The sequence below is a fragment of the Entelurus aequoreus genome, linkage group LG28 (genome assembly GCF_033978785.1).
Source record: "Entelurus aequoreus isolate RoL-2023_Sb linkage group LG28, RoL_Eaeq_v1.1, whole genome shotgun sequence".
Classification (NCBI taxonomy): Eukaryota; Metazoa; Chordata; class Actinopteri; order Syngnathiformes; family Syngnathidae; genus Entelurus; species Entelurus aequoreus.
In genome coordinates this window covers 32,387,624-32,412,654 of record NC_084758.1, presented here as the reverse complement: position 1 = coordinate 32,412,654, position 25,031 = coordinate 32,387,624, and the positions used below count along the sequence as shown (strand labels likewise).

General features: G+C 37.0%; 1 protein-coding gene across 1 annotated transcript in view; it reads right to left on the bottom strand.

Annotated features, from left to right (window-relative positions):
• LOC133645067 (platelet-derived growth factor C-like) overlaps window positions 1-24,524 on the bottom strand; it is a 48,471-nt gene extending 23,947 nt beyond the window's left edge. The window contains exons 1-3 of the mRNA XM_062039852.1: window positions 24,515-24,524; window positions 24,236-24,431; window positions 6,049-6,229 (exon numbers count right to left, since the gene is read on the bottom strand). Of these exons, the coding sequence (XP_061895836.1) occupies window positions 6,049-6,229; window positions 24,236-24,431; window positions 24,515-24,524 (387 nt within the window). The remainder of the gene's footprint in view (window positions 1-6,048; window positions 6,230-24,235; window positions 24,432-24,514) is intronic.
• Window positions 24,525-25,031: the final 507 nt, after the last annotated feature.

Sequence of the window (25,031 nt, the reverse complement as noted above, 5' to 3'; positions counted from 1 at the left end):
AGACTGGGAGCAGCAGAGCAGAAAGCCCGGTCTCCCATTGTTTGTAGCTTTGTCCTCTGAGGTTGGAGGAGGTCAGCCTGTCCGGAGCGGAGGTGTCGTGTGGAGGATTTGGGGGTGAGTTAGAGGGGGGCATTTCCATGGAGGCACTGGTCGGTTAGTAGTGTACATTTGTATATAATAATTCCGGACTATAAACTGCTGCTTTTTTTTCTACACTTTGAACTTATACAAAGGTGCTGCTAATTTATGGATGTTTCTTAGGCGACGGCCATAATTAAAAAATAAAAACAACCCCAGTGCGCATTCATCTGTGCGGTGCGCTGGGCGCACGCCACTCCGGCTGCAGCAAGCAGCTGCATTCTATCGCCAATCAGCAATCTACACACCTGTCGCTGATGAGCTCTCCTGCCTTCTTAAGCCAGCGCAAACTGCTATCCCGTGCCAGAACGTAGCGACCTGTTCCTGTTAGTGTTGTAACGATACCAATATTTTGGTACCGGTACTATAATTATTTCGATACTTTTCGGTACTTTTCTAAATAAAGGGGACCACAAAAAAATATATGCAGGTTTGAACATTGCCCGCTTCCGCCATCCTAGCCACTGCCGTTGTGTCCTTGGGCAAGACACTTTACCCACCTGCTCCCAGTGCCACCCACACTGGTTTTATCCCTTGTGTGGTGTTCGGGTCTGTGGGACCCGTTTAAATTTTTTATTAAAAGAAAAATGATACAATTAATACATTTTTCAAACTGAGACTCACTGACTTTGGCTCATTTTCTGTGAAGAACATATATCAGAATACATATTTAATGACCGTACACCATACACCCCCCCTTACACATTTCTATTACATTAAAGATGTCCGGGTCTGGACCCGGGGCTAATAGAAGTGTGGAAATTGATGTTCTGTGTACCACACACACGCACACACACACACACACACACACACACACACACACACACACACACACACACACACAGTGAAGTGAAGTGAAGTGAAGTGAATTATATTTATATAGCGCTTTTTCTCGAGTGACTCAAAGCGCTTTACATAGTGAAACCCAATATCTAAGTTCCATTTAAACCAGTGTGGGTGGCACTGGGAGCAGGTGGGTAAAGTGTCTTGCCCAAGGACACAACGGCAGTGACTAGAATGGTGGAAGCGGGGATCGAACCTGGAACTCTGAAGTTGCTGGCACGGCCACTCTACCAACCGAGCTATACCGCCCCGGTATAGCACACAGCAGGCCTAGACAGGAGGAGGACAGAGTGTAGGTACACAGAACATCAGAGGGTCAAATGTGCGAGAAAAAGAGAGCAGACAGTGTTGACAAACAATGTTGCAACCTTGTGCGGGAACCGCAGGTGCAGAAACACAGAAGAAGAATCCCTGTGGGATGCAGAAACTGGCTGAGAAATTTTCCATGCAACTTTCATATTGTTGTTACTCAGCCAGCGTTTGTGGGTCTGATGGACCCTTTGCATTTTGTGGCTTTTAATGCCTCACAATCAAACACTTTTATGTTAAAATACTGAACAAATGTAGCAGAACTAGCATGCATATATCTATAAAAAAAAAGGCTTTTTTAAAAAGAAGGGTTTTTAAGCCTTTTTTTAAAAGCATCCACAGTCTGTGGGCCCTCAGGTGGTCAGGGAGAGCGTTCCACAGACTGGGAGCGGCGGAGCAGAAAGCCTAGTCTCGTATAACTCTCTAATAACTAAAGTTCCTTGGGTGGATAATATAATCTCACTACACCGGTATGTTTTAGCGCTTTCATGGTGAGTTTACTGACAGATATAAGTAAGAACTTTACACTACTTTATATTAGAAATGGCAAACAGATGTTTATTGGGATAAGGTAAACATCTGTTCAGTATTTTAACATAAAAGTGTTTGATTGTGAGGCATTAAAAGCCACCTAATGCAACGGGCCCATCAGACCCACAAACGCTGGCTGAGTAACAACAATATGAACATTACACAAGGGTTAAATGTAACTTAGATATTGGGTTTCACTATGTAAAATCGCTTTGAGTCACGAGAGAAAAGCGCTATGTAAATATAATTCACTTCACAAAAAGTCAGTGTTCAAAAACAAGAAAAAAAATACAAAAATGAGGGGTATTTTATTTGAACTAAGCAAAATTATCTGCCAATAGAACAAGAAAATTTGGCTTGTCAAGACTTTCCAAAACAAGTCAAATTAGCTAACCTCAATGAACCCCAAAATACCTTCAAATAAGAATATTCTCACTAATAACAACTGTACTACTATATGAGTACGTATTTTCTCTTGTTTCATTGAAAATAAAACAGCAAAGTCCATTTGGCTGTCATCTGTTTTAATTATGAGACACAATTGTGTCAAAGTCATGATTTATTTTTTCATGCTTGAAGTAAGAAATGATTACTTTAAAAAAAGTAGTTGTATACTTGTGAGTGTTGATGACACAGCTTTGCAACAGTTGATATTCTAGTTTCAAGCATGTTTTACTCAATATAGGTCATCAAATCTCAGCAACAAGCTGTAATATCTTACTGAGATCATTTAGGACCAAAACCCTTAAAACAAGTAAAACACTCTAACATCAAATCTGCTTAGTGAGAAGAATTATCTTATCAGACAGAAAATAAGCAAATATCACCCTTATTTGAGATAATTAATCTTACTTAGATTTCAGTTTTTGCAGGCTGTTATGCTGTAATGCAGATTTCAGTCAACTTTTAATTGCTTTGTAATTTCTGCCCGACGACAGCATCTCCGAGCAATTTATTGTACTATTATTTATCTTACACAATCAGACCTTAGCTGCATGACATTTTTGCTGTTATCACATATTTTTTTTAGGCTGCGACCCACCATTGTTTTCATTATGTCATTTATATTGTTATAAAGGACAGCTGAGCTACTGTCATGTCCTCTGCTAGCCTTATAAAGGTCAAAGGTCAGTCTTATCACTGGAGGGACACGCTATAAAAAGTGTAAAATTCGCATTCCATATGAGCTAAATATAGAGCAAAATGGTCCGTGTAAGGACCACATTAGGAGAGGATATTACTTCCAGGGGAGGATAAAACATGATAAGAAAGCGACGGACAAAAGAAGGCCTTTTCTATCTCTTAATTCCCACTTTCATTTCAGGGCCTGAATAGAAGCCATGTGGGGGTCAGGGCCACTGGATGAGACGTGACTCCACACCACTCGGCTTTTATGTGGAACAATAACACTTTTGATTACCCGGAGGCAGAAAACCAATACATTGCACTTTTCTCACGCCCAGTCAGGCCACGAAAAGGTGGACATTGTCTGGAAAAAAATACAAATAAATAATCCTCTTTTAGGACAACAACAAAAAGTCAATAAATCCAAACGTATGAGCCAATTTGGTTCCTGTGCGGCTCGATGGGCAGAATAAAAAAAGCATCGCGGCTCCACCGACGAGCTCAATTGTCGTCAATTTGTCATGGAAACATTTGAGGCACGAAGCAGAGACGTTTAATTGCCAATTAAGAGATGGAATGTTGTTGTTTCTGGCCTCAGCTCGCTTATGAAGTGGAATGAAATCATAATTCATTGGACACGCAGCTAAGATGCAAATAATAACATACTCAGCTCAGCCGCTTTTAGGGTTCTCTTTGCAAGAATCCTATTGATTTGAACACTAAATGACAGCATAGTTTGTACATTTAGGCATGAATCCTGACAAGTTGTCTAGTATGTTCACTATTTTATTTAAGGACAAACTTGCAATAATAAACATATGTTTAATGTACCCTAAGATTTGTTGTTGAAATAAAGCCAATAATGCAATTTTTTTTATTGTCTCCTTTAGGCTAAAGCTTAGAGGTGACAGAGCTTTCGCTGCTGCTGCTCCCAAGCTCTGGAATGACCTACCTCTGAGTGTTAGACAAGCCTCCTCTCTTCCTGTTTTTGAATCTCTCTTAAAAACATACTTTTATTCCATGGCTTTTAACACTGAGTGATATCCATCCTGCAATGGCGCCCCATAATACACCTGCTGTGAACCTGTTTTTATGTTTTTATATTGTATTTATTTATTTTTTATCGTGTTCTGTTTGTGTTGTGTTGTGTTTGCTCGTTTCTCGTATTATTTTTAACCTGCCCATTGTACAGCACTTTGGCTACCCCTGTGGTAAATTTTAAATGTGCTTTATGAATAAAGTTGATTTGATTTGATTTGATTTATTTAGAAAAGTACCGAAAAGTATCAAAATAATTTTGGCACCGGTACCAAAATATTAGTATCGGGACAACACTTAAGACATTTATTAGCATATCAGTACGCCAGATTTAATTTGACTTTGGACTGTTTTTTTTATACTTCACAATATAAACGGTAACTAACTTCTAACAGTTAAGAATGCTTAAAATTTTTTTTTTATCTGAGCGGTGCATCGTCAAATTTTGCCAAAAATTATTACGGCTGTTTTGTTTTTTTTTGCACCCGATGTAACCGGTGACTAACTTCTTTTTACACTTGTGTGCCAGTCACTAATGTGCAAAGGTGCCTGTGCAGTTAATAAAGGAGTTCATCAATGTTCATTCTTCAGTGAGCCCAGCGGAGTGCACCTAGGGACACGCCCACGGCCGCTCACCTCCTGCACGTGTCGCTCCGGCGGCAGCAAGCAGCTGCTTTCCATCAGCACCTGTCGCTAATCAGAGGACTGCCTTCAAAAGCCTGCACAACCTGCTATCCGGAGCCAGAACGTAATCTTCTGTTGAAGTACCGTAAGTGATCATCGTGCTCAATGCAACTTTGCTCTCTGTGTTTTCCTGCCCGTGTTTGATCAGTATCGTGTCCTCCTTGTTGTCCTTCCTGCAGTCTGCCTTCATTCCACGTGACGAGCTGTGCATCTCGTCTTCCTTGTTTGTTCCCCTCTGGATTCCGGACGGCCTCCCTCGATCCTCGACCTCCCGCTTGGACATGGACCTTTTGACGCCTCGCTATACCCCCGACAGCCTGCCTCCATTTCCCTTGGTTTATTATATTATTATTTGTTATATATATATATATATATATATATATATATATATATATACATCTGTATATATATATAATAATATAACAATATATATATATTATATTGTTTTATTTATATATATATATATATATATATAACACATAATTATATATATATATATATATATATATATATATATATATATATATATATATATATATATATATATATGTATGTATATATATATATATATATATATATATATATATAAATAAAACAATATAATATATTGTTATATTATTATTTGTTATATATATATATATATATATATATATATATATATATATATATATATATATATATATATATATATATATATATATAACAAATAATAATACATATGTATATATATATAACAAATAATAATATAACATTATATATTATATTGTTTTATACACATATATATATATATATATATATATATATATATATATATATATATATATATATATATATATATATATATATATATATATATATATATATATATACATACATTGTTAATGTGTTATATTTGTATAGCGCTTTTCTACCTTCAAGGTACTCAAAGCGCTTTGACACTTTTTCCACATTCACCCATTCACACACACATTCACACACTGATGGCGGGAGCTGCCATGCAAGGCGCTAAAAATGACCCATCAGGAGCAAGGGTGAAGTGTCTCGCTCAAGGACACAACGGACGTGACGAGGTTGGTAGTAGGTGGGGATCGAACCAGGAAACCTCAGGTTGCTGGCACGGCCACTCTCCCAACAGCGCCACACCGTCCCAATATATATATATATATATATATATATATATATATATATATATATATATATATTGTATGTATATAAATAAATCTATAGCTTAACTACGCCCCCTTGTGGTCTGTGCCGTCTACTCCCCCCTGTACATAACTAGTCATGGCAGTTTGACCCCGGAACGCATTGTTTGAAATTCCATTTACTGTGATGGGGAAAAAACAAAAAACAAAGACTACTCATTTTCCTAATTCTTACCACAGGCTGGATGGAGTAGCGGATGAGGAAGCCCGGCTCAGACGGGAAATATTCATCGGAGATGAAGCGGATGCGGACCTGGTTGCCTTTGGAGAGGTGACCCCCGGGAGGCGACTGTGACCCGCACCAGCGGCCCAGGAGCGTCTTGTCACTCGGATCCTCCAGCTCCACAAAGTCGTACCTGATAGTAAAGAGGAGGGCAGGTAATCAGACTACAATAACGTCTAAGTTTCATTGTTCTTGTCCCCAGATGTCCGGAAGTAAAAGGCGCCCGGGGGAAATGAAGGTCAATTGAAAGAGGAAAAAAGCACGTCCTCAGCATCACGTCGGCAGATGAGATGATTGCCTCTGTTATTTATTGCTGAATTAAAGTGCCATCTATGGAGGACGAGAGGAGGTGTGATGTAACAACGTAACCATGTTTGGTCATGCATGTTGTTGCATAAGTAGCTAAAAAATATATATTTAATGTCATCCAGTAAATGTACTGCATAATTAAGATAATAAACATGTTGTATTTAGTTCTCATTTTAAATACAGGATCATGCAAATCATGTATCTCCAACTGTTATCTGTTTTTTTCTTTTTTGCAAATATAACATTTATTATTATGGATGAAAACAACGGAGATTCAGTCGTGGTCAAAAGTGTACATACACTTGTAAAGAACATCATGTCATGGCTGTCTTGAGTTTCCAATCATTTCTACAACTCTTATTTATTTGTGATGGAGTGATTGGAGCACATACTTGTTGGTCACAAAAAACATTCATGAAGTTTGCTTCTTTTATGAATTTATTATGGCTCTACTGAAAATGTGAGCAAATCTGCTGGGTCAAAAGTATATCATCATCATCAATCTTTATTGCAGACCTTAAGATCCATTTAAACATAAAAAACAGAATATAATACATTAAAAACAAAACAATATACAAAACAATATACACATACTGTACATATACAAGTACATATGCACACATACACTCATGCACATAATCACGTTTCATCAACATATATTAACGTTGTTGCCCTAGGGTAAACTGGGTATAACACATGGCACACTGACAAAGCTTAACCTATTCGTACTATAACAATCTACAAGGTTAATGTAGGTTGCTTCTCTTTCTTCCCCTCCATTTTTCTGCATTCTTTCGTATCTCAAGTTATCATTACGTATATGTATTGTTGCATTTGAACAATTGTATTGTTGATAATAAAGGTAAAGTATTGGTATTGTTTATTATCAATAGCACTATTTCTATTGGTATTCATATTGCTCCATTTTTAGTGTAATAATGCTCATTGTTATTTCTGTAATTTTTATTTTTATTTTCGCTAACTGCTTATTTGCTATTACTTTTACCATCATATTTGTACATGTCGTATTTGCTGATGTTGCTCTGTTGTTGTTATTGTTGTGTTTGCTGTTGTTGTTTTTGTCTCTCTGTCTAATCCCCCTCTTGTCCCCACAATTCCCACCTCTGTCTTCCTTTTTCTCTCTTTCTATCCCCTCCTGCTCCGGCCCGGCTGCACCAAATGATAATATAAATACATTTAATAAAGTCAAAATACAAGTAAGGCAACAAGAGAAGTATCCTACACTTCTCTTTTGTAAAGTAAATCTGAACAGCCGATATGGGCATCTACATCTGCTATATGATTTGCCCGAGAAGCTGGGCAGGACATTAAAAAAAAAAAAAAAAAAAAAAAAAAACAAACAAACAAACAAACAAACAATAAAACATACATTAAAAACAAAACAATAAAACATAAAAACAATAACAACATACATACAGCAATGTTAATATTTGCTTACATGTCCCTTAGCAAGTTTCGCTTTTGGTAGCCATCCACAAGCTTCTGCTGGAATTTTTGACCACAAAATTGGTGCAGTTCAGCTAAATGTGTTGCTTTTCTGACATGGACTTGTTTCTTCAGCATTGTCCACACGTTTAAATCAGGACTTTGAACTTAGCAACTGTTATGTAAAAGAAAAGGGGTAGGATTAAATAAGCCCAGGGCCCACTTAAATATGAACACTATTAGTAATGTGACATTTGATTTTAATCGTATTCAATATTTACATCTAACCTACTTACAGTTTAACGGGATAAATCTTGTCAAATGATATGGAAGCATTTGGTCATCACAAAGATTGGTTCAAGGCTTGGGTCAGGCTGATTACGGAAATAAATACTGATGAAATATACTGCAAAAGCAGTATATATAATTTAACATGCAATTACACAGTGCTAAAATATGTACTTTCTGTCATGTCTTGTGATCATGTTTTGTTATGTTCTGTTTGGTTAAAACCCCATAGTTTCTTTTTTTTCACTCCTTTGTTTTGTCACGCACCTGACTCATTTGGACTCACGCACCTGTTTTTAATCATGAATAGACTATTTAAGCCGATAGTTGCCGGGTAGTCAGCCTGGCGACATTACCCCTGTTACTCCTGATACTCCCATGATGTCGCGTTCCATGCCATAGTTCCATGCTTGACCAAGTAAGTTTTTGTTTATTCGTGTCACAGTAAGTGTTTATTTGTTTCATGCCCATAGTTTACGCTAGTGATGGGTTGATGAGGCGTCATGAAGCGTTTTGACACATTGCAAAATTGTATTGATACTGTGTCGATACTGTGTCACTAAATACTGACATCTGCTGGACACTAAAAATCCCTACAGGCAACCTATGGACCGACTCAACTGACACTGATTTTATGACCTAGTACAGTGGTCCCCAACCTTTTTGTAACTGCGGACCGGTCAACACTTGAACATTTGTCCCACGGACCGGGGGGTGAGGTGTGGAATTATTATTATTATTATTATTATTATTTTATTTTTATTTTTTTTGTCATTAAAAAATTACAATCATGCGTATCCCTTGCAGACTGTATTGATATATATTGATATATAATGTAAGAAGCAGAATATTAATAACAGAAAGAAACAACCCTTTTGTGTGAATGAGTGTAAATGGGGGAGGGAGGTTTTTTGGGTTGGTGCACTAATTGTAAGTGTATCTTGTGTTTTTTATGTTGATTTAATGAAAATAAAAAATAATTTATTGTTATTTTTATATTGATTTATTTTTTAATTTCTTGTGCGGCCCGGTACCAATCGTACCGGTCCGTGGCCCGGTGGTTGGGGACCACTGACCTATTATATACAATAATATAAACCAAGTCATTGTATTTCATTTAGGATTATTTCATATCTTCATTTAAATTTTGAGATACAGTCAATAAATAATGTGAACATGTATCATAACATGGAAAACTAAGAGAACGTGTTGTGAATGAGGATGCTTGTGGACTGGGATTTTTTTTATTTTATTTTTTTTACACATTTTTATTTTAAAAAAACAGTTTTTCCAACGTATTACATTTTAGACGATTTCTCTTCTTAGTTAGGGATGATACTCGAAACCGGTTTTCCCGGTTGTTCGATAAGAAAAGAACCGAGTCCTCAGACTCGAATCCCTTTTTGAGAACCGGTACCCGTTATCGAGACCACTTTAGTAAAGAAAATAGTTGGTTCTTTATTCGAATCCCTCGGAACGAATCCCGTCCCGACCAGAAATGCTCCGTGGGACATCACAAGAAATGACGTCACGTAGCTCAGTCATTAGGCGCAGATAGCGAAAGCAGGAAAATATGGACGGGAAAAAGCGCTCCAAGGTGTAATAAAGTTCAAAACAAAATGTATAATCCAATGAATAACTTTACTGAGAGATTTTAGCAGGGTAAAACACATGACCAACACTTTTACCACCAACCGGAAACATAGCAATCAGGCTAGCAACGCACCTCCTTTACGGCAGCTGTCGCAACATTCTTAAAACAACCGCAGCACATACATATATATACAACATATCTCCCTTTTTTAACTTTTGTTTTTCTTTCCACATCACACTGTAGATGTGTTGTCTGTAGATGTGTTGTCTGTCTAATTATAAATAATGCAGACGAGGCGTGTTGGCTGACTTCTTGACGTTTACTTTCACGGGTGACGACATGCAACAACACTTTTCGGGGCTACCGCGCATGCTCGTCACTCCCGTTGCATGTTGGGTAGTGTAGTTGTTATATTCCCTAGCTCAGTGGTTCTCAACCTTTTTTCAGTGATGTACCCCCTGTGAAACATTTTTTAATTCAAGTACCCCCTAATCAGAGCAAAGCATTTTTGGTTGAAAAAAAGATATAAAGAAGTAAAATACAGCACTATGTCATCAGTTTCTGATTTATTAAATTGTATAACACTGCAAAATATTGCTCAATTGTAGTGGTCTTTCTTGAACTATTTGGAAAAATAGATAGGTTTTTATTTATATTTACAAAGGATTTTTGAATTGATGCTATTTTTAGAATATTTAAAAAAAATCTCACGTACCCCTTGGCATACCTTCAAGTACCCCCAGGGGTACGCGTACCCCCATTTGAGAACCACTGCCCTAGCTCATCACATCTCCCCCCTTCCTGTTAACTCAATAAAGTGTATTTCTTTTTTTAGCTTTAACTTTTCATTTTTTAGCATTGTAACCACATTTGCAAACAACTTTTCTCTTCATAGAATTTTCTTTCAATAAAGAAATAAAGTGCAAAAATGTCAAAGCATCATAACAAACAGTTATGTTCCAATAGCAGCAGAAGTGCACTTTTTGGAGAGCTGTATTATTTTCAGTTTTGTGCCCAAGGGACTGATTTTATTTAACACTATATTATTATTTATACACCTATAGTGATCACAGAGACAGCTTGTTTTCGTGTTACTGTATATATTTGTTTTTATGAAAAATCCCACTTAATATACTTTGGGTAACAACAGTCAATATTTATTTATTTTATTTTATTTTTTTAGGGGGGTAACAGTCAATATTTATTTATTTTTTAGATTAAATTGTTTTCTAATATAATAAAAGTGAGCTTTTGTTAAACCAAACATTGCGTGTTTTTTTCCATATACAACAACTTATCTGGACTCCATAAGTGAATCGATAAGGAATCGGTTCGATAAGAGGATTCGATAATAGGCTCGAACTCGATAATTTCTTATCAAACATCATCCCTATTCTTAGTTATTATTTCTACGGCTGTAGAAAAGACCCGCTCACAGGGCACAGAGGAGGCGTCGGTGCGACACAGTTCGCGTATCGGTCACGTGACCGAAACAGCTCATGATCGGTCACGTGACTTTCTAAAAGCGGTACGCGCACCGACACAGAGTTTTGCTCTATGAGCTCGACGCATACGCCGATGCATCGGTGTTGCTGGACCCATCACTAGTTTACGCCTTTGTGATAGTTTTTGGTTCCTTAGCCAAGTTTGTGTCTCCGCCTTGAGTGCGCCTTTTGTTTGCACTTTTATAGTATAATTAAAACATGTATTTACCTTCACGCCATGTCCGGTCCAGTCGATTTGCACCACGGGAAAACAATCCACGCAGTAATTTGCGTCGTCATAGTCCACGTCGTGACACATTCAAACTAAATAAGGAGATTAAAGCGCAAATGAAAATACAACTTCACCACTTTGGTCATAGTTTTTGCGCTCAAAAAACTTCTCTATGACTACTATATTCATTATTCCTACATTGTCGATACAAATTATTGTTACAGTGTAATAATTATTGTTACCTGTGGTAATGCCACTATGATACAACATTTGTATTATAATCCTTGAACAAAGTAAGACTGAAACTCATGTGAATAATCACTGAATGGAGAACTGGGGGTGGGATTAAATAAGTTATCTTCTTCCCACTCCCTTTCAGGCAAAACTGGACAATCATGCACTACATTCATTTATATTATTATGTGTTGTCAACTTGTGCTTTTTTATGTCATTGCCTGAAATAAATAAATACATGAAAAAAATGAAATGAACTACTAAATGCTGCGTTGCGTTGATCTCGGACGTTGGAATTCAAAGCTGCGAATGACGTCACAGCCAAGTTAAAAAATTCTGGGCTTCCCTGCTTAGGCTGCTGCCCCCGCGACCCCACCTCGAATAAGCGGAAGAAGACGGATGGATGGATGATTGATTTACTGAGGGGTTGCAAATAAGTTTTGCTTGATGGCGGCCATGATTTATTTATTTTTTCAACCAATCCTGTTCAAATTTTACCCACATGTACTCGCCAGTCCCCAAAAGGTGCGTACCGAATGTGGAGGTTGCATGTGTGAGAAATTTCAAGTCCATGTGTCTGGCTACAGCGCCACCATGTGGTGTATTTGCCAGTGGAGGTGGCGCACTTCCACTCTCGTGTTCAGGAGGAGAAGACTCGGCTTGCACTCTAAACGGCCTCGTTTAGAAAGCCGTCACGTTCAAGCTATAACAGGTGTTGCAGCTCCGGGGGTCGGCTCGTAATACAAAGGTCACCTGTTTGATCCCCTCGTCAAAGTGTCCTTGAGCAATGACAATGACCTCCGACCTGCGTACGGGTCGGATGGCCGCCGACATTTACACGGTACAAAAAAACCCCCCACCTGAGCATCGTCGTTTATAAAAACACTCAATTGGTGTTTTTACGTGGCGCTTAAAAAAAAACGATCCTCCAGTTGATACGATGACACGCAGCCGCGCAATAAGGTCACAGTCCCCGCCCACGTGGTAGGCAGTAAACGTATGACGTGCATGTGGTCGCATTACCACACACGTGCACCTTATATTATTTATACTTCATATACCTGTGTGTGTGTGTGTGTTCTTGTATTTCTACCCTTCTTGAGACATCAACAAGGAAAAATACCTTCCATATGAGGACCGGTGAACAAGTTAGAACCAAAATCATAGATAGATATCTAGATAGATAGTACTTCATTGATTCCTTCAGGAGAGGTCCCAATACAGAAAACCATTGCATCTAATAGAAAGCCAAATACTAGAGTCTGTGAACATTGCTCCAAAGTCAGGATTTTTTGTTGATTTAATGTGCATACAAAAGTAAACATTGACAGGTGCAAAGGCAGCAATATATGATAAAACAAGATAAAGAAGGACTTCCCTATTCATCCCCGAAAAACCCATGCCAGGTGAACAGCTGATTTTACCACTTCCGGTGCTGACGTAAGACAACTCATATGTGACCATAGGATGAACAAATACACTACGGTACTAAGACTATAGTGGCCATTAACAGTTAGCGTCTACAGCTGTGTTGTCCAAAGTGCAGCACAGGGGCCATCTGCGGTCATGTTTGTCATCGGTCTTAAGCACATTACAAAAAAAAAACATAAAATAGAGATCTTATTTGCACCCCTGGTGGTGAAATCTATCAAAATGAGGGTGGTCCCAAAAAGGAGGGATTTTTCACATTGACTGTGTGTCGTTTTTAAAAGTGCTCTCCCTCTGGTCAACATATGAAATAACAAGTGTGTGTAAGAAATTGAAATGAGCCCCCTTTGGCCCAAATTAATTAAAAAAAAAAAAAAAAAAAAAAAAAATATATATATATATATATATATATGTATATATATATATATATATATATATATATATATATATATATATATATATATATATATATATATATATATATATATATATGTATATATATATATATATATATATATATATATATATATATATATATATATGAGAGAGAGAGAGACATACTGTAATAACGTGAAGTAAACCATGAAGATTAAAAACCAATTACAAACAAAACATTCAAAAAATAAATAAATGAAGTAAAAGCAGTCTTTTTCTCACAATGTGTCGACTTTTTTCTTATAAAATTGGGAACAATTTCTCATATTGTTTCTGTTTCTGTAATATTGTTATATTTTCTTGTGAAATTTTTATTTTATTTTTTTGTTTAAAATATTCCTTTTTTTTTGTAAAAATATTACTATTTAATGCAAAATGGTGACATTTGTCATGTAAAACTCAGGCTTTTATCATAATATTGCCAATTTTTTTTGTTGTTCTTGTAAAATAGTGATATTTTTTGAGTAAAAATATGACTTTTTTCATCATTTTGCCAAGTAAAATTCCGATTATTATTATAATATTGCCAATATGTGAAGGTTTTCTTATAAAATTGTGACTTTTGTCAGGTAAAATTAAGACTCTTATCATAAAATTGCCAAATGTTTTAGCTTTCCTTGTAAAATTGCGACTGTTATTGAGTAAAATTGCAACTTTTATCATAACATTGCACAAATGTTCAGTTTTTCTTGTAAAATTTTGACTAGCGTTGAGTAAAATTATGACTTTTATTATAGTACTGCCAAAATTCAAAGTTTTTCTTGTGAAATTGTGACCTTTTTCTTGTGAAATTCCAACTCATTTTTCACAACAAACTTTTTTATATTTGCATAGTATGTATATATTATTCATGTTATAAATACACTTCTTTATATATCTAGAAAGGCTGGTCCTAAAGAGGGAGGCAATTTTCTTAGGTCTCAAGAAGGTAAGAAAAACAAGAGTGTGTGTGTGTGTGTGTGTGCGTGTGTGTGCGTGTGTGTGTGTGTGTGTGTGTGTGTGTGTGTGTGTGTGTGTGTGTGTGTGTGTGTGTGTGTGTGTGTGTGTGTGTGTGTGTGTGTGTGTGTGTGTGTGTGTGTGTGTGTGTGTGTGTGTGTGCATTAATGACATTTTTTCCTCATTTGTATGAACCTTGCTAAGCCAATTCAGACATTTGGATTTGCGAGGTTATTGTTTGGGCGTGTAGGGATTGTATTCCAACATCGAAAGCAGAGAGTGCCAAAAAAAAAAAATAGAATGGAAATGAAAGATAACTTTTAATGACTTTACAAACTGCTTTTGTCCCCTCATTGAGTCAGAAAGGGACGTCCTGTATGAGCTTTGTGCAAATTAAGATAGGATAGACTTTTATTTATCCCAAATTACGCCCAGTGCAGGTTTTTACATACTGTCAGGTTCAAACACTGATGACATCTATTAAACAAAACAAGAAGCAAGGAATTAAACAGAGACAGAATTAAATTTGGCTCAATGAGGAGAAACGCGTACACCTGTACCCTTGTACGGTGTTCCACGCTCTGACGAAAGATTGTACACCTCCTCTTTTATTTGGACTTTCCCTGATTACATGGCAACAGCTGTTTCTAAGGGAGGGGGGTCGTAAACAGCCGTCGCCTTTGATTACAAAACAGTTCAAAGAAAAGGTCGTCTGGAGGGGAGTCAGGTCCTGCTTCCTCTTCACTTTGTAGATCTCGGGTCAAGACACAATCTTTCCTTGGATTACAATACATCAAAGAAACAGAACACGTTCATGTTGCTTCCCATCCTACACTGTGGCGTTTTACAAGCCTTCTTCTTGGTAGGATCAAAGACAGCTTTTGTCTTTTTGCAGGGCGAGCTGAACTCAATGTAACACAAAGTTTTGTGATAACTTAGATACAATTATTATGAAACGTATAGTGACAGAAGTAAAACGTAATGAAAAACAAAAAAATAGTAATAAATATCGTGTTTGAAGCCGTCTGGAACTGTTACGATATAATGATACAATGATACATCGCTTTTGGGAAATAAAGAAATAAATAAAACAACAAAAAACATGTTAACTCTTGGCAGAGACTAGTGTAAACTAGTTTGTGTTACTCACAGCTCAATATCGGTGGCATTTGGGTTTTTTGTAAACAAAAAAATCAACATAAAAAACATACAAAAAATATCGGCGGCAAGGGCGTTTCCCCCTCTTTTTTTTGCGCCTGGCATCTTCCAATAATCACCAAGTAAAAAAAAAAAAAGACATAGCATGTCATTGAGTGGCACATGTTCTAGCTCTGCATGCACTGTAAAATGTTGTTACTCAGTTGTAGAAAGGCATGCATGTTACACGTGTACTTTTGTTCACAATCACACATCAGCTGTATGCATGCTGACTGAGCATTTTTGTATTGGTGCTGCCGTGTTGCACAACATACCTGACCCGCATACATACACAGACTCCAGCATATACTGTACTTACAGTATATGTGTATAAATGTGTCCGAGGCAAGTGATGACAGCGCAGGACGCAACGAGGCTCGTTTGTTTCGTTGTTTTGCTCCACCACACTTTGGGGATGAAGAGCTTCAGTGGAGAGCATGTCGGAAAAATGTGCACACCAAAGCACTGTGAGCGGAATGTAAAGTGTGTGTGTAGGTGTGTGTGTGTGTGTGTGTGTGTGTACGTGTTGATGATTGCATGCTACATTCATCAGGCGGCATCTTGGGATGCAATCAGAAGCTGTCGAGCCTCAGTTTGACTCGGCTGACCCACGGAAAACGAAGCTGCTATTTGCGTGACGGCCTGGAGGATGCTGATTGCTTCAGGCTACATCCACATTTATTAAAAAAGTTATGAACAATACATTGGAAACGAATATATTTCCACACTAAAAGCCTTTTAAAAGGAAACAAACAGGTCCCGCTATAACCCTTGATAATATAACAGTAGTTATGTTTCATTTTAATGCATGATGTCTTTAATAACATATTGTATTGCACACCATTTTTCTTTTTAATTTATTATACATACATATATAATATTTTGGTAATAGTATATCGCTAAAATTTGCATACACCCTGGTCACATTTCGCTTTCAATTATTGCGGCTTCATTTTTCATTCCCTGCATGAGTATTGTCCACCAGGGGAGACCAAACCAATCACAATGTGCACTACTATAATGGATTCAAGGAGTGTAAAGGGTGTTATTTCATTTCTGGAGGACTCCTAAAATGTCAATATTAACATATTTAGAAGATTGATATCATTTTTTATACACTAACAATGAAATGAATCGATTTGTAATTAGTCATTCCTACCTGCGTCAATGCTGTCAACAAAAGTAGCGCAGATCATTTAAAAAATGCTTTTCCAAAATGAACGGACAGGACACTGAAGACAAAGTGCTGCAATTGTATATAATTAGATACAATAATAATATGATATACTGTAATTAATTAGATAATGTAATTATATATATATATATATATATATATATATATATATATATATATATATATATATATATATATATATATATATATATATATATATATATATATATATATATATATATATATAATATATATATATATATATATATATATATATAATGTGTATATATAAATATGAGACAAATATATCATACATACAAATTCACATACACACATTTATACATACATATATTCATCAATTAATACATACATACACATTGGTACTTACCCACAAACTGTAGGTACCTACGCTCCAACATACATACACAAATACAGTACATACATACACACTCACGGTACATGCATCCACACACACATTCACTGTGCAAACATACATATACACATACTGTACATATACATTAACTGTACAAACATACATATATACATACTGTACATATACATTAACTGTACAAACATACATATATACATACATGTACATATACATTCACTGTACAAACATACATATACACATACTGTACATATACATTCACTGTACAAACATACATATATACATACATGTACATATACATTCACTGTACAAACTTACATATATACATACTGTACATATACATTAACTATACAAACATACATATATACATACTGTACATATACATTCACTGTACAAACATACATATACACATACTGTACATATACATTCACTGTACAAACATACATATATACATACATGTACATATACATTCACTGTACAAACTTACATATATACATACTGTACATATACATTAACTGTACAAACATACATATATACATACATGTACATATACATTCACTGTACAAACATACACATACACATACTGTACATATACATTCACTGTACAAACATGCATATACACATACTGTACATATACATTCAATGTACAAACATACATATACACATACTGTACATATACATTCAGTGTACAAACATACATATACACATACTGTACATATACATTCACTGTACAAACATACATATACACATACATGTACATATACATTCACTGTACAAACATACATATACACATACTGTACATATACATTCACTGTACAAACATACATATACACATACATTTACATATACAATTAATGTACAAACATACATATACACATACTGTACATATACATTCACTGTACAAACATACATACAGTATACACATACTGTACATATACATTCACTGTACAAACATACATACAGTATACAGATACATGTACATATACATTCACTGTACAAACATACATATACACATACTGTACATATACATTCACTGTACAGACATACATATACACGTACATGTACATATACATTCACTGTACAAACATACATATACACATACTGTACATATACATTCACTGTACAAACATACATATACACATACATGTACATATACATTCACTGTACAAACATACATATACACATACTGTACATATACATTCACTGTACAAACATACATATACACATACATGTACATATACATTCACTGTACAAACATACATATACACATACTGTACATATACATTCACTGTACAAACATACATATACACATACATTTACATATACAATCAATGTACAAACATACATATACACATACTGTACATATACATTCACTGTACAAACATACATACAGTATACACATACTGTACATATACATTCACTGTACAAACATACATACAGTATACAGATACATGTACATATACATTCACTGTACAAACATACATATACACATACTGTACATATACATTCACTGTACAAACATACATATACACATACTGTACATATACATTCACTGTACAAACATACATATACACATACATGTACATATACATTCACTGTACAAACATACATATACACATACTGTACATATACATTCACTGTACAAACATACATATACACATACTGTACATATACATTCACTGTACAAACATACATATACACATACATGTACATATACATTCACTGTACAAACATACATATACACATACTGTACATATACATTCACTGTACAAACATACATATACACATACTGTACATATACATTCACTGTACAGACATACATATACACGTACATGTACATATACATTCAATGTACAAACATACATATACACATACTGTACATATACAAGTACATATACTGTACATACATACAGTCATGCATATAATCACGTTTCATCAAACATAAATTATAACGTTAAGGGTAAACTGGGTAACACATGGCACACTGACAAAGCGTAACCTGATGTTTCTATAACAATCTACAAGGTTAATACAGTTTGCTTCTCCTTCCCCCCCCCTCCATTTATTTGCTTTCTTTTGTAATTGAAGTTATGATTACATATATGTATTGTTGCATTGGAACAACTGTATTGTTGATAATAGAGGTCATTATTGGCATTTTTCATTATCAATAGTGATATTTCTACTATTGGTATTTGTATTGCTCCATTTGTAGTGTAATAATGCTCATTGTCATTTCTGTATTATTATTTATTTCACTAACCGCTTCTTTGCTATCAATTTTACCATCATATTTGTACTTAACCTATTTTGAGATGTGCATTTTCCTGTTGGAACACCCAACTGCGCCCAAGACCCAACCTCCGGGCTGATGATTTGATCTTGTCCTGAAGAATTTGGAGGTAATCTTCCTTATTTATTGTCCCATTTACTCTCTGTAAAGCACCAGTTCCATTGGCAGCAAAACAGGCCCAGAGCATAATACTACCACCACCATGCTTAACGGTAGGCATGGTGTTCCTGGGATTAAAGGCCTCAACTTTTCTCCTCCAAACATATTGCTGGGTATTGTGGCCAAACAGCTCCATGTTTGTTTAATTTTGTTTCAAGAACTGCAGTACTGGTGGTGCCCCATAGGGGGAGTGTGCAGGAGTGAGCTGCCAGGCGTTAGTCACCTCATCCTGCTTCCATCCCACTCATTCTCCTGCATTCTCGCCAGTCGCTCACGATGTATTGGCGGCGTCCTGCCAGCATCGTGCACACAGGTCGCATCGATTGGCGGCGCCCGCCTTCCTTCTTCAAAATGAAATAGCAAGAGAGGCAAACGAAGGCAGTAATTGAAAGTGACCTGGGTGATAAAATACAAGTAGCGCATGTACATATATATATATATATGTGTGTGTGTGTGCGTTATTGTTAGCCACCGCCACATATTGACCCCATCGAATCAAATTTGCAGCCCCACGCCAGGCCGCCGCCAACAAATCACCCTTTTCACTTTTCAATATTCACGAGCGGCCGAGGCAGCGCGGCCAGAAGGCAATTTCGCAAATGGCCACACTCGCGCTCTAAATCTTCACCCCTTTCCTGGCACTGAGCGTGGATGAGGCACGTGGACGAGTGCGGGTGGTCCTTCCATGAAACACTGGGAATGGAGGAGGGGCTTCATCGATGAGGCGGGGAAGGAGTCATTTCAGTGATTTCCAGCGTCATGCTTGATGTCACGCAAGACGTCAGTTCACTGAGGTTCTAACGTTTACTAACGAGGAGTGTCCCGATACATTATTGATATCGGATATCCGTCAAATATCAGCAAGAATTTGACAATATTAACTTGTTACTAAAATATCCAATATGATCTCAGATACGAGTAGTCCTGCAGCGTGTTTACATGTGTGAGATATCATGTGGGATACAAGTAGTCCTGCAGCGTGTTTATTTGTGTGAGATATCATGTGTGATACGAGTAGTCCTGCAGCGTGTTTACTTGTGTGAGATATCACGTGTGATACGAGTAGCCCTGCAGCATGTTTACTTGTGTGAGATATCATGTGTGATACGAGTAGCCCTGCAGCATGTTTACTTGTGTGAGATATCATGTGTGATACGAGTAGCCCTGCAGCGTGTTTACTTGTGTGAGATATCATGTGTGATACGAGTAGTCCTGCAGCGTGTTTACTTGTGTGTGAGATATCACGTGTGATACGAGTAGTCCTGCAGCGTGTTTATTTGTGTGAGATATCATGTGTGATACGAGTAGTCCTGCAGCATGTTTACTTGTGTGTGATATCACATGTGATACGAGTAGTCCTGCAGCTCGTTTACTTGTGTGTGAGATATGACGTGTGATACGAGTAGTCCTGCAGCGCGTTTAACTTGTGTGTGAGATATCACGTGTGATATGGGTAGTCCTGCAGCGTTTTTACTTGTGTGTGAGATATCATGTGTGATACAAGTAGTCCTGCAGAGTGTTTACTTGTGTGAGATATCATGTGTGATACGAGTAGTCCTGCAGCGTGTTGACTTGTGTGTGAGATATCATGTGTGATATGAGTAGTCCTGCAGCGCGTTTACTTGTGTGCGAGATATCACGTGTGATACGAGTAGTCCTGCAGCGTGTTTACTTGTGTGTGAGATATCACGTGTGATGCGAGTAGTCCTGCAGCACGTTTACTTGTGTGTGAGATATCACGTGTGAAACGAGTCGTCCTGCAGCGCGTTTACTTGTGTGTGAGATATCACGTGTGATACGAGTAGCCCTGCAGCATGTTTACTTGTGTGTGAGATATCACGTGTGATACGAGTAGTCCTGCAGCGTGTTGACTTGTGTGTGAGATATCACGTGTCATACGAGTAGTCCTACAGCGCGTTCACTTGTGTGTGAGATATCACGTGTGATACGGGTAGTCCTGCAGCGTGTTTACTTGTGTGTGAGATATCATGTGTGATACGAGTAGTCCTGCAGCGTGTTTACTTGTGTGTGAGATATCATGTGTGATACGGGTAGTCCTGCAGCGCGTTTACTAACATTTAAATGTCCTCTAATGAACACACAAGGTTGGTATTTTTTTCCATTTTAGTCAAGTCATTGGCAAAAGCTAAACGTGGTAGGCTATCGGCTACCAGGAGCTAGCAGCTACGCAACAGCTAAGCACAAAATAGCATACAAGCTAGACATGTGTGATAAAGGTCCTGAATTGAACAATATTGCAGTGTAAAAAAAAACACATTTGTCAATATAAACAAGTAGCAAATAATTATAGTTGCATATTACTTGCACATACAAGGTCTCCAAGTATCCAGAAACAAAGGTGTCCGCATCATTCAACTTGTGGCCGCAAAAAAACAAATGTCACTCCACTATAATTTAAACCCATTCCAGATTTGTACCATTATTTTCTTTCTGTTTGAGTAATTTCAAATGTTTTAACATTGACAAAATAATAAAAGTATGTACTATGCGTATTGATATTATATCATAAGTTGTATTGCGACACCCCGATTACTAAAGCTGGTGAACACATTTTTTAACACTTAATACATGCAATATAAAACATTGCTTGTAAAATTCAATGTTTTGTAAGGGCCACAGCTTGACCCTGGAACAGATTAATGGGAAAACTTTTTTTTTTTTTTTAATCCATCCCTCAGAATGGATTATACTCAACCTTTGGTGGTTCCAATGTACAATATAAGGTATTAATTACTAATAATAAGGGATGTCCGATAATGGCTTTTTGCCGATATCCGATATTCCGATATTGTCCAACTCTTTAATTACCGATACCGATATCAACCGATACCGATACTGATATATACAGTTGTGGAATTAACACATTATTATGCCTAATTTGGACAACCAGGTATGGTGAAGATAAGGTCCTTTTCTTTTTAAATTAATAAAATAAAATAAGATAAATAAATTAAAAACATTTTCTTGAATAAAAAAGAAAGTAAAACCATATAAAATCAGTTACATAGAAACTAGTAATTAATGAAAATGAGTAAAATTAACTGTTAAAGGTTAGTACTATTAGTGGACCAGCAGCACGCACAATCATGTGTGCTTACGGACTGTATCCCTTGCAGACTGTATTGATATATATTGATATATAATGTAAGAACCAGAATATTAATAACAGAAGGAAACAACCCTTTTGTGTGAATGAGTGTAAATGGGGGAGGGAGGTTTTTTGGGTTGGTGCACTAATTGTGAGTGTATCTTGTGTTTTTTATGTTGATTTAATAAAAAAAATAAATAAATAAAAAAATAAAAATAAAAAAACAGATACTGATAATAAAAAACCGATACCGATAATTTCCGATATTACATTTTAAAGCATTTATCGGCCGATAATATCGGCCGGCCGATATTATCGGACATCTATACTAATAATTCATTATAGGGCTATGAATCTTTGATTCTCGATTCAAAACCTATGCTTTTTAAATAACATTGGGTGCCAGTTCTACGATTAACTGCATTCCTCCATAAAAAAAACAAAAAAACAGCTCTGATCAATTTCTATATTACTTAAAAGAAAACTGGTTTTGTTTAGTAAAATTCTACCCAAACATTTAATAAAGTCAAATAGAAATAAGGCAACAAGAGAAGTATCCAACATTTCTCTTTACTAAAGTAAATATGTACAACATCAACAACAATATGATGGATATGATACAATATGATTTGACAGGTTTAAAAACAAATAAATAAATACATAAATAAAAATAAAATATATGTAATCGTTTAAGAATTGTTAAAAGTAAGAATCGGGATTAATCTGAAAATCTAACACCCCTAATTCATTATATTACGTTAATGACACAGTAAATTGAACGATGCGGACACGTTTGTTACCGGATACGTTTCAATACTTTTCTGCCTTGGAGACTTTGCATGTGTAAGTTGTATGCAACTGTAATTATTTGATACGTGTTTACACTGACAAAATGTGCTGTTTTAGACTGCAACGTTGTTCAATTAAGGACACTTAATCATGTTTTTCATCCACGGCACAGCAGTGGAGATTGTAAGCAGCACCAGCAGTGGAGATGGTAAGCAGCACCATCAGTGGAGATTGTAAGCAGCACCAGCAGTGGAGATGGTAAGCAGCACCAAGTTCCTGGGGGTGCAGATAACTGACAATATGACCTGGTCCCTACACACCGGCGCTCTTGTAAAAAGAGCTCAGCAGCGCATGCACTTTTTGCGTGGGATGAAAAGAGCACAGCTCCCTCCCCCCTTTCTCAGCAGCTGTTGTGTGGCTGCTAGCTCCTAGTATCCTGTAGCCTACATTGTTTACCTTTTTAGTAAATCATTCCAAGCGTATCCAAACCTGCAGGACTGCTTGTATCAGAGAGTTTAGATGCAAGCCCATATATTTCAAAACATGGTTTTTTTTTTGGGCTGATATTGGACCGAAATCCGATATCAATATCGGATCGGGACACACAAAAGGCTGGCACAGGCCCAACATTTTTATGTCCTTACTTGCATATTCCGTCCTCTGGGTCTTCCAGGCCAAATCTGTGGTCGAAGCTGAGCTGAATCCTCATGTCGCTCGCCGCCACCAGCCTCCACGCCAACTCGATATTTCTGGGGTAAGTGAGCGGGAACTCCGGGCTGTGGATCGTCCCCCCGTCGCCGGACACCGTTATCAACTTCTCCTGGTGGGACTCCTGCACTCCTAAAAAGAGGGAGCGCGACAAGTTAAGGGGTAGGATCGACCAATCACCGATCGGTATCAGCCCATTTTCGTGAAAAAGTAACGATCAGCCATTGCCGATCCCCGGCTGACAAGCGGCTAGCACCTAATTACGTGTCTCCGTACACAGGGTGGAGACACTACCTTAAGATAATAATGAAGTACCAAAGATAGTCACACACACACTAGGTGTGGTGGAATTACCCTCTGCATTCGACCCATCCCCATGTTCACCCCCTGGGAGGAGAGGAGAGCAGTGAGCAGCAGCGGTGGCCACGCTTGGGAATCATTTTGGTGATTTAACCCGCAATTACGACCAATAACCACCACCATTACAGCAATAAACTGCATTGCTTAGTATCTGTCACAAGTTGTGACCCCGGGATGCGGAGACAGGTGACGACGTGCGGGTGAAAAAAAGGGTTTAATTAAAAACTAGTGCAACAGGGGCGTGCACGGGAAGCATTCGGTTTTTTACATTTTACAGTGAACCACACAATCCAGCCCTGAAACAGGTGTGTTCAGGTTGCCAATTAGGGACAGGTGAGGGAGACAGCGCTCAGGAACTAAAATAGACTAAAT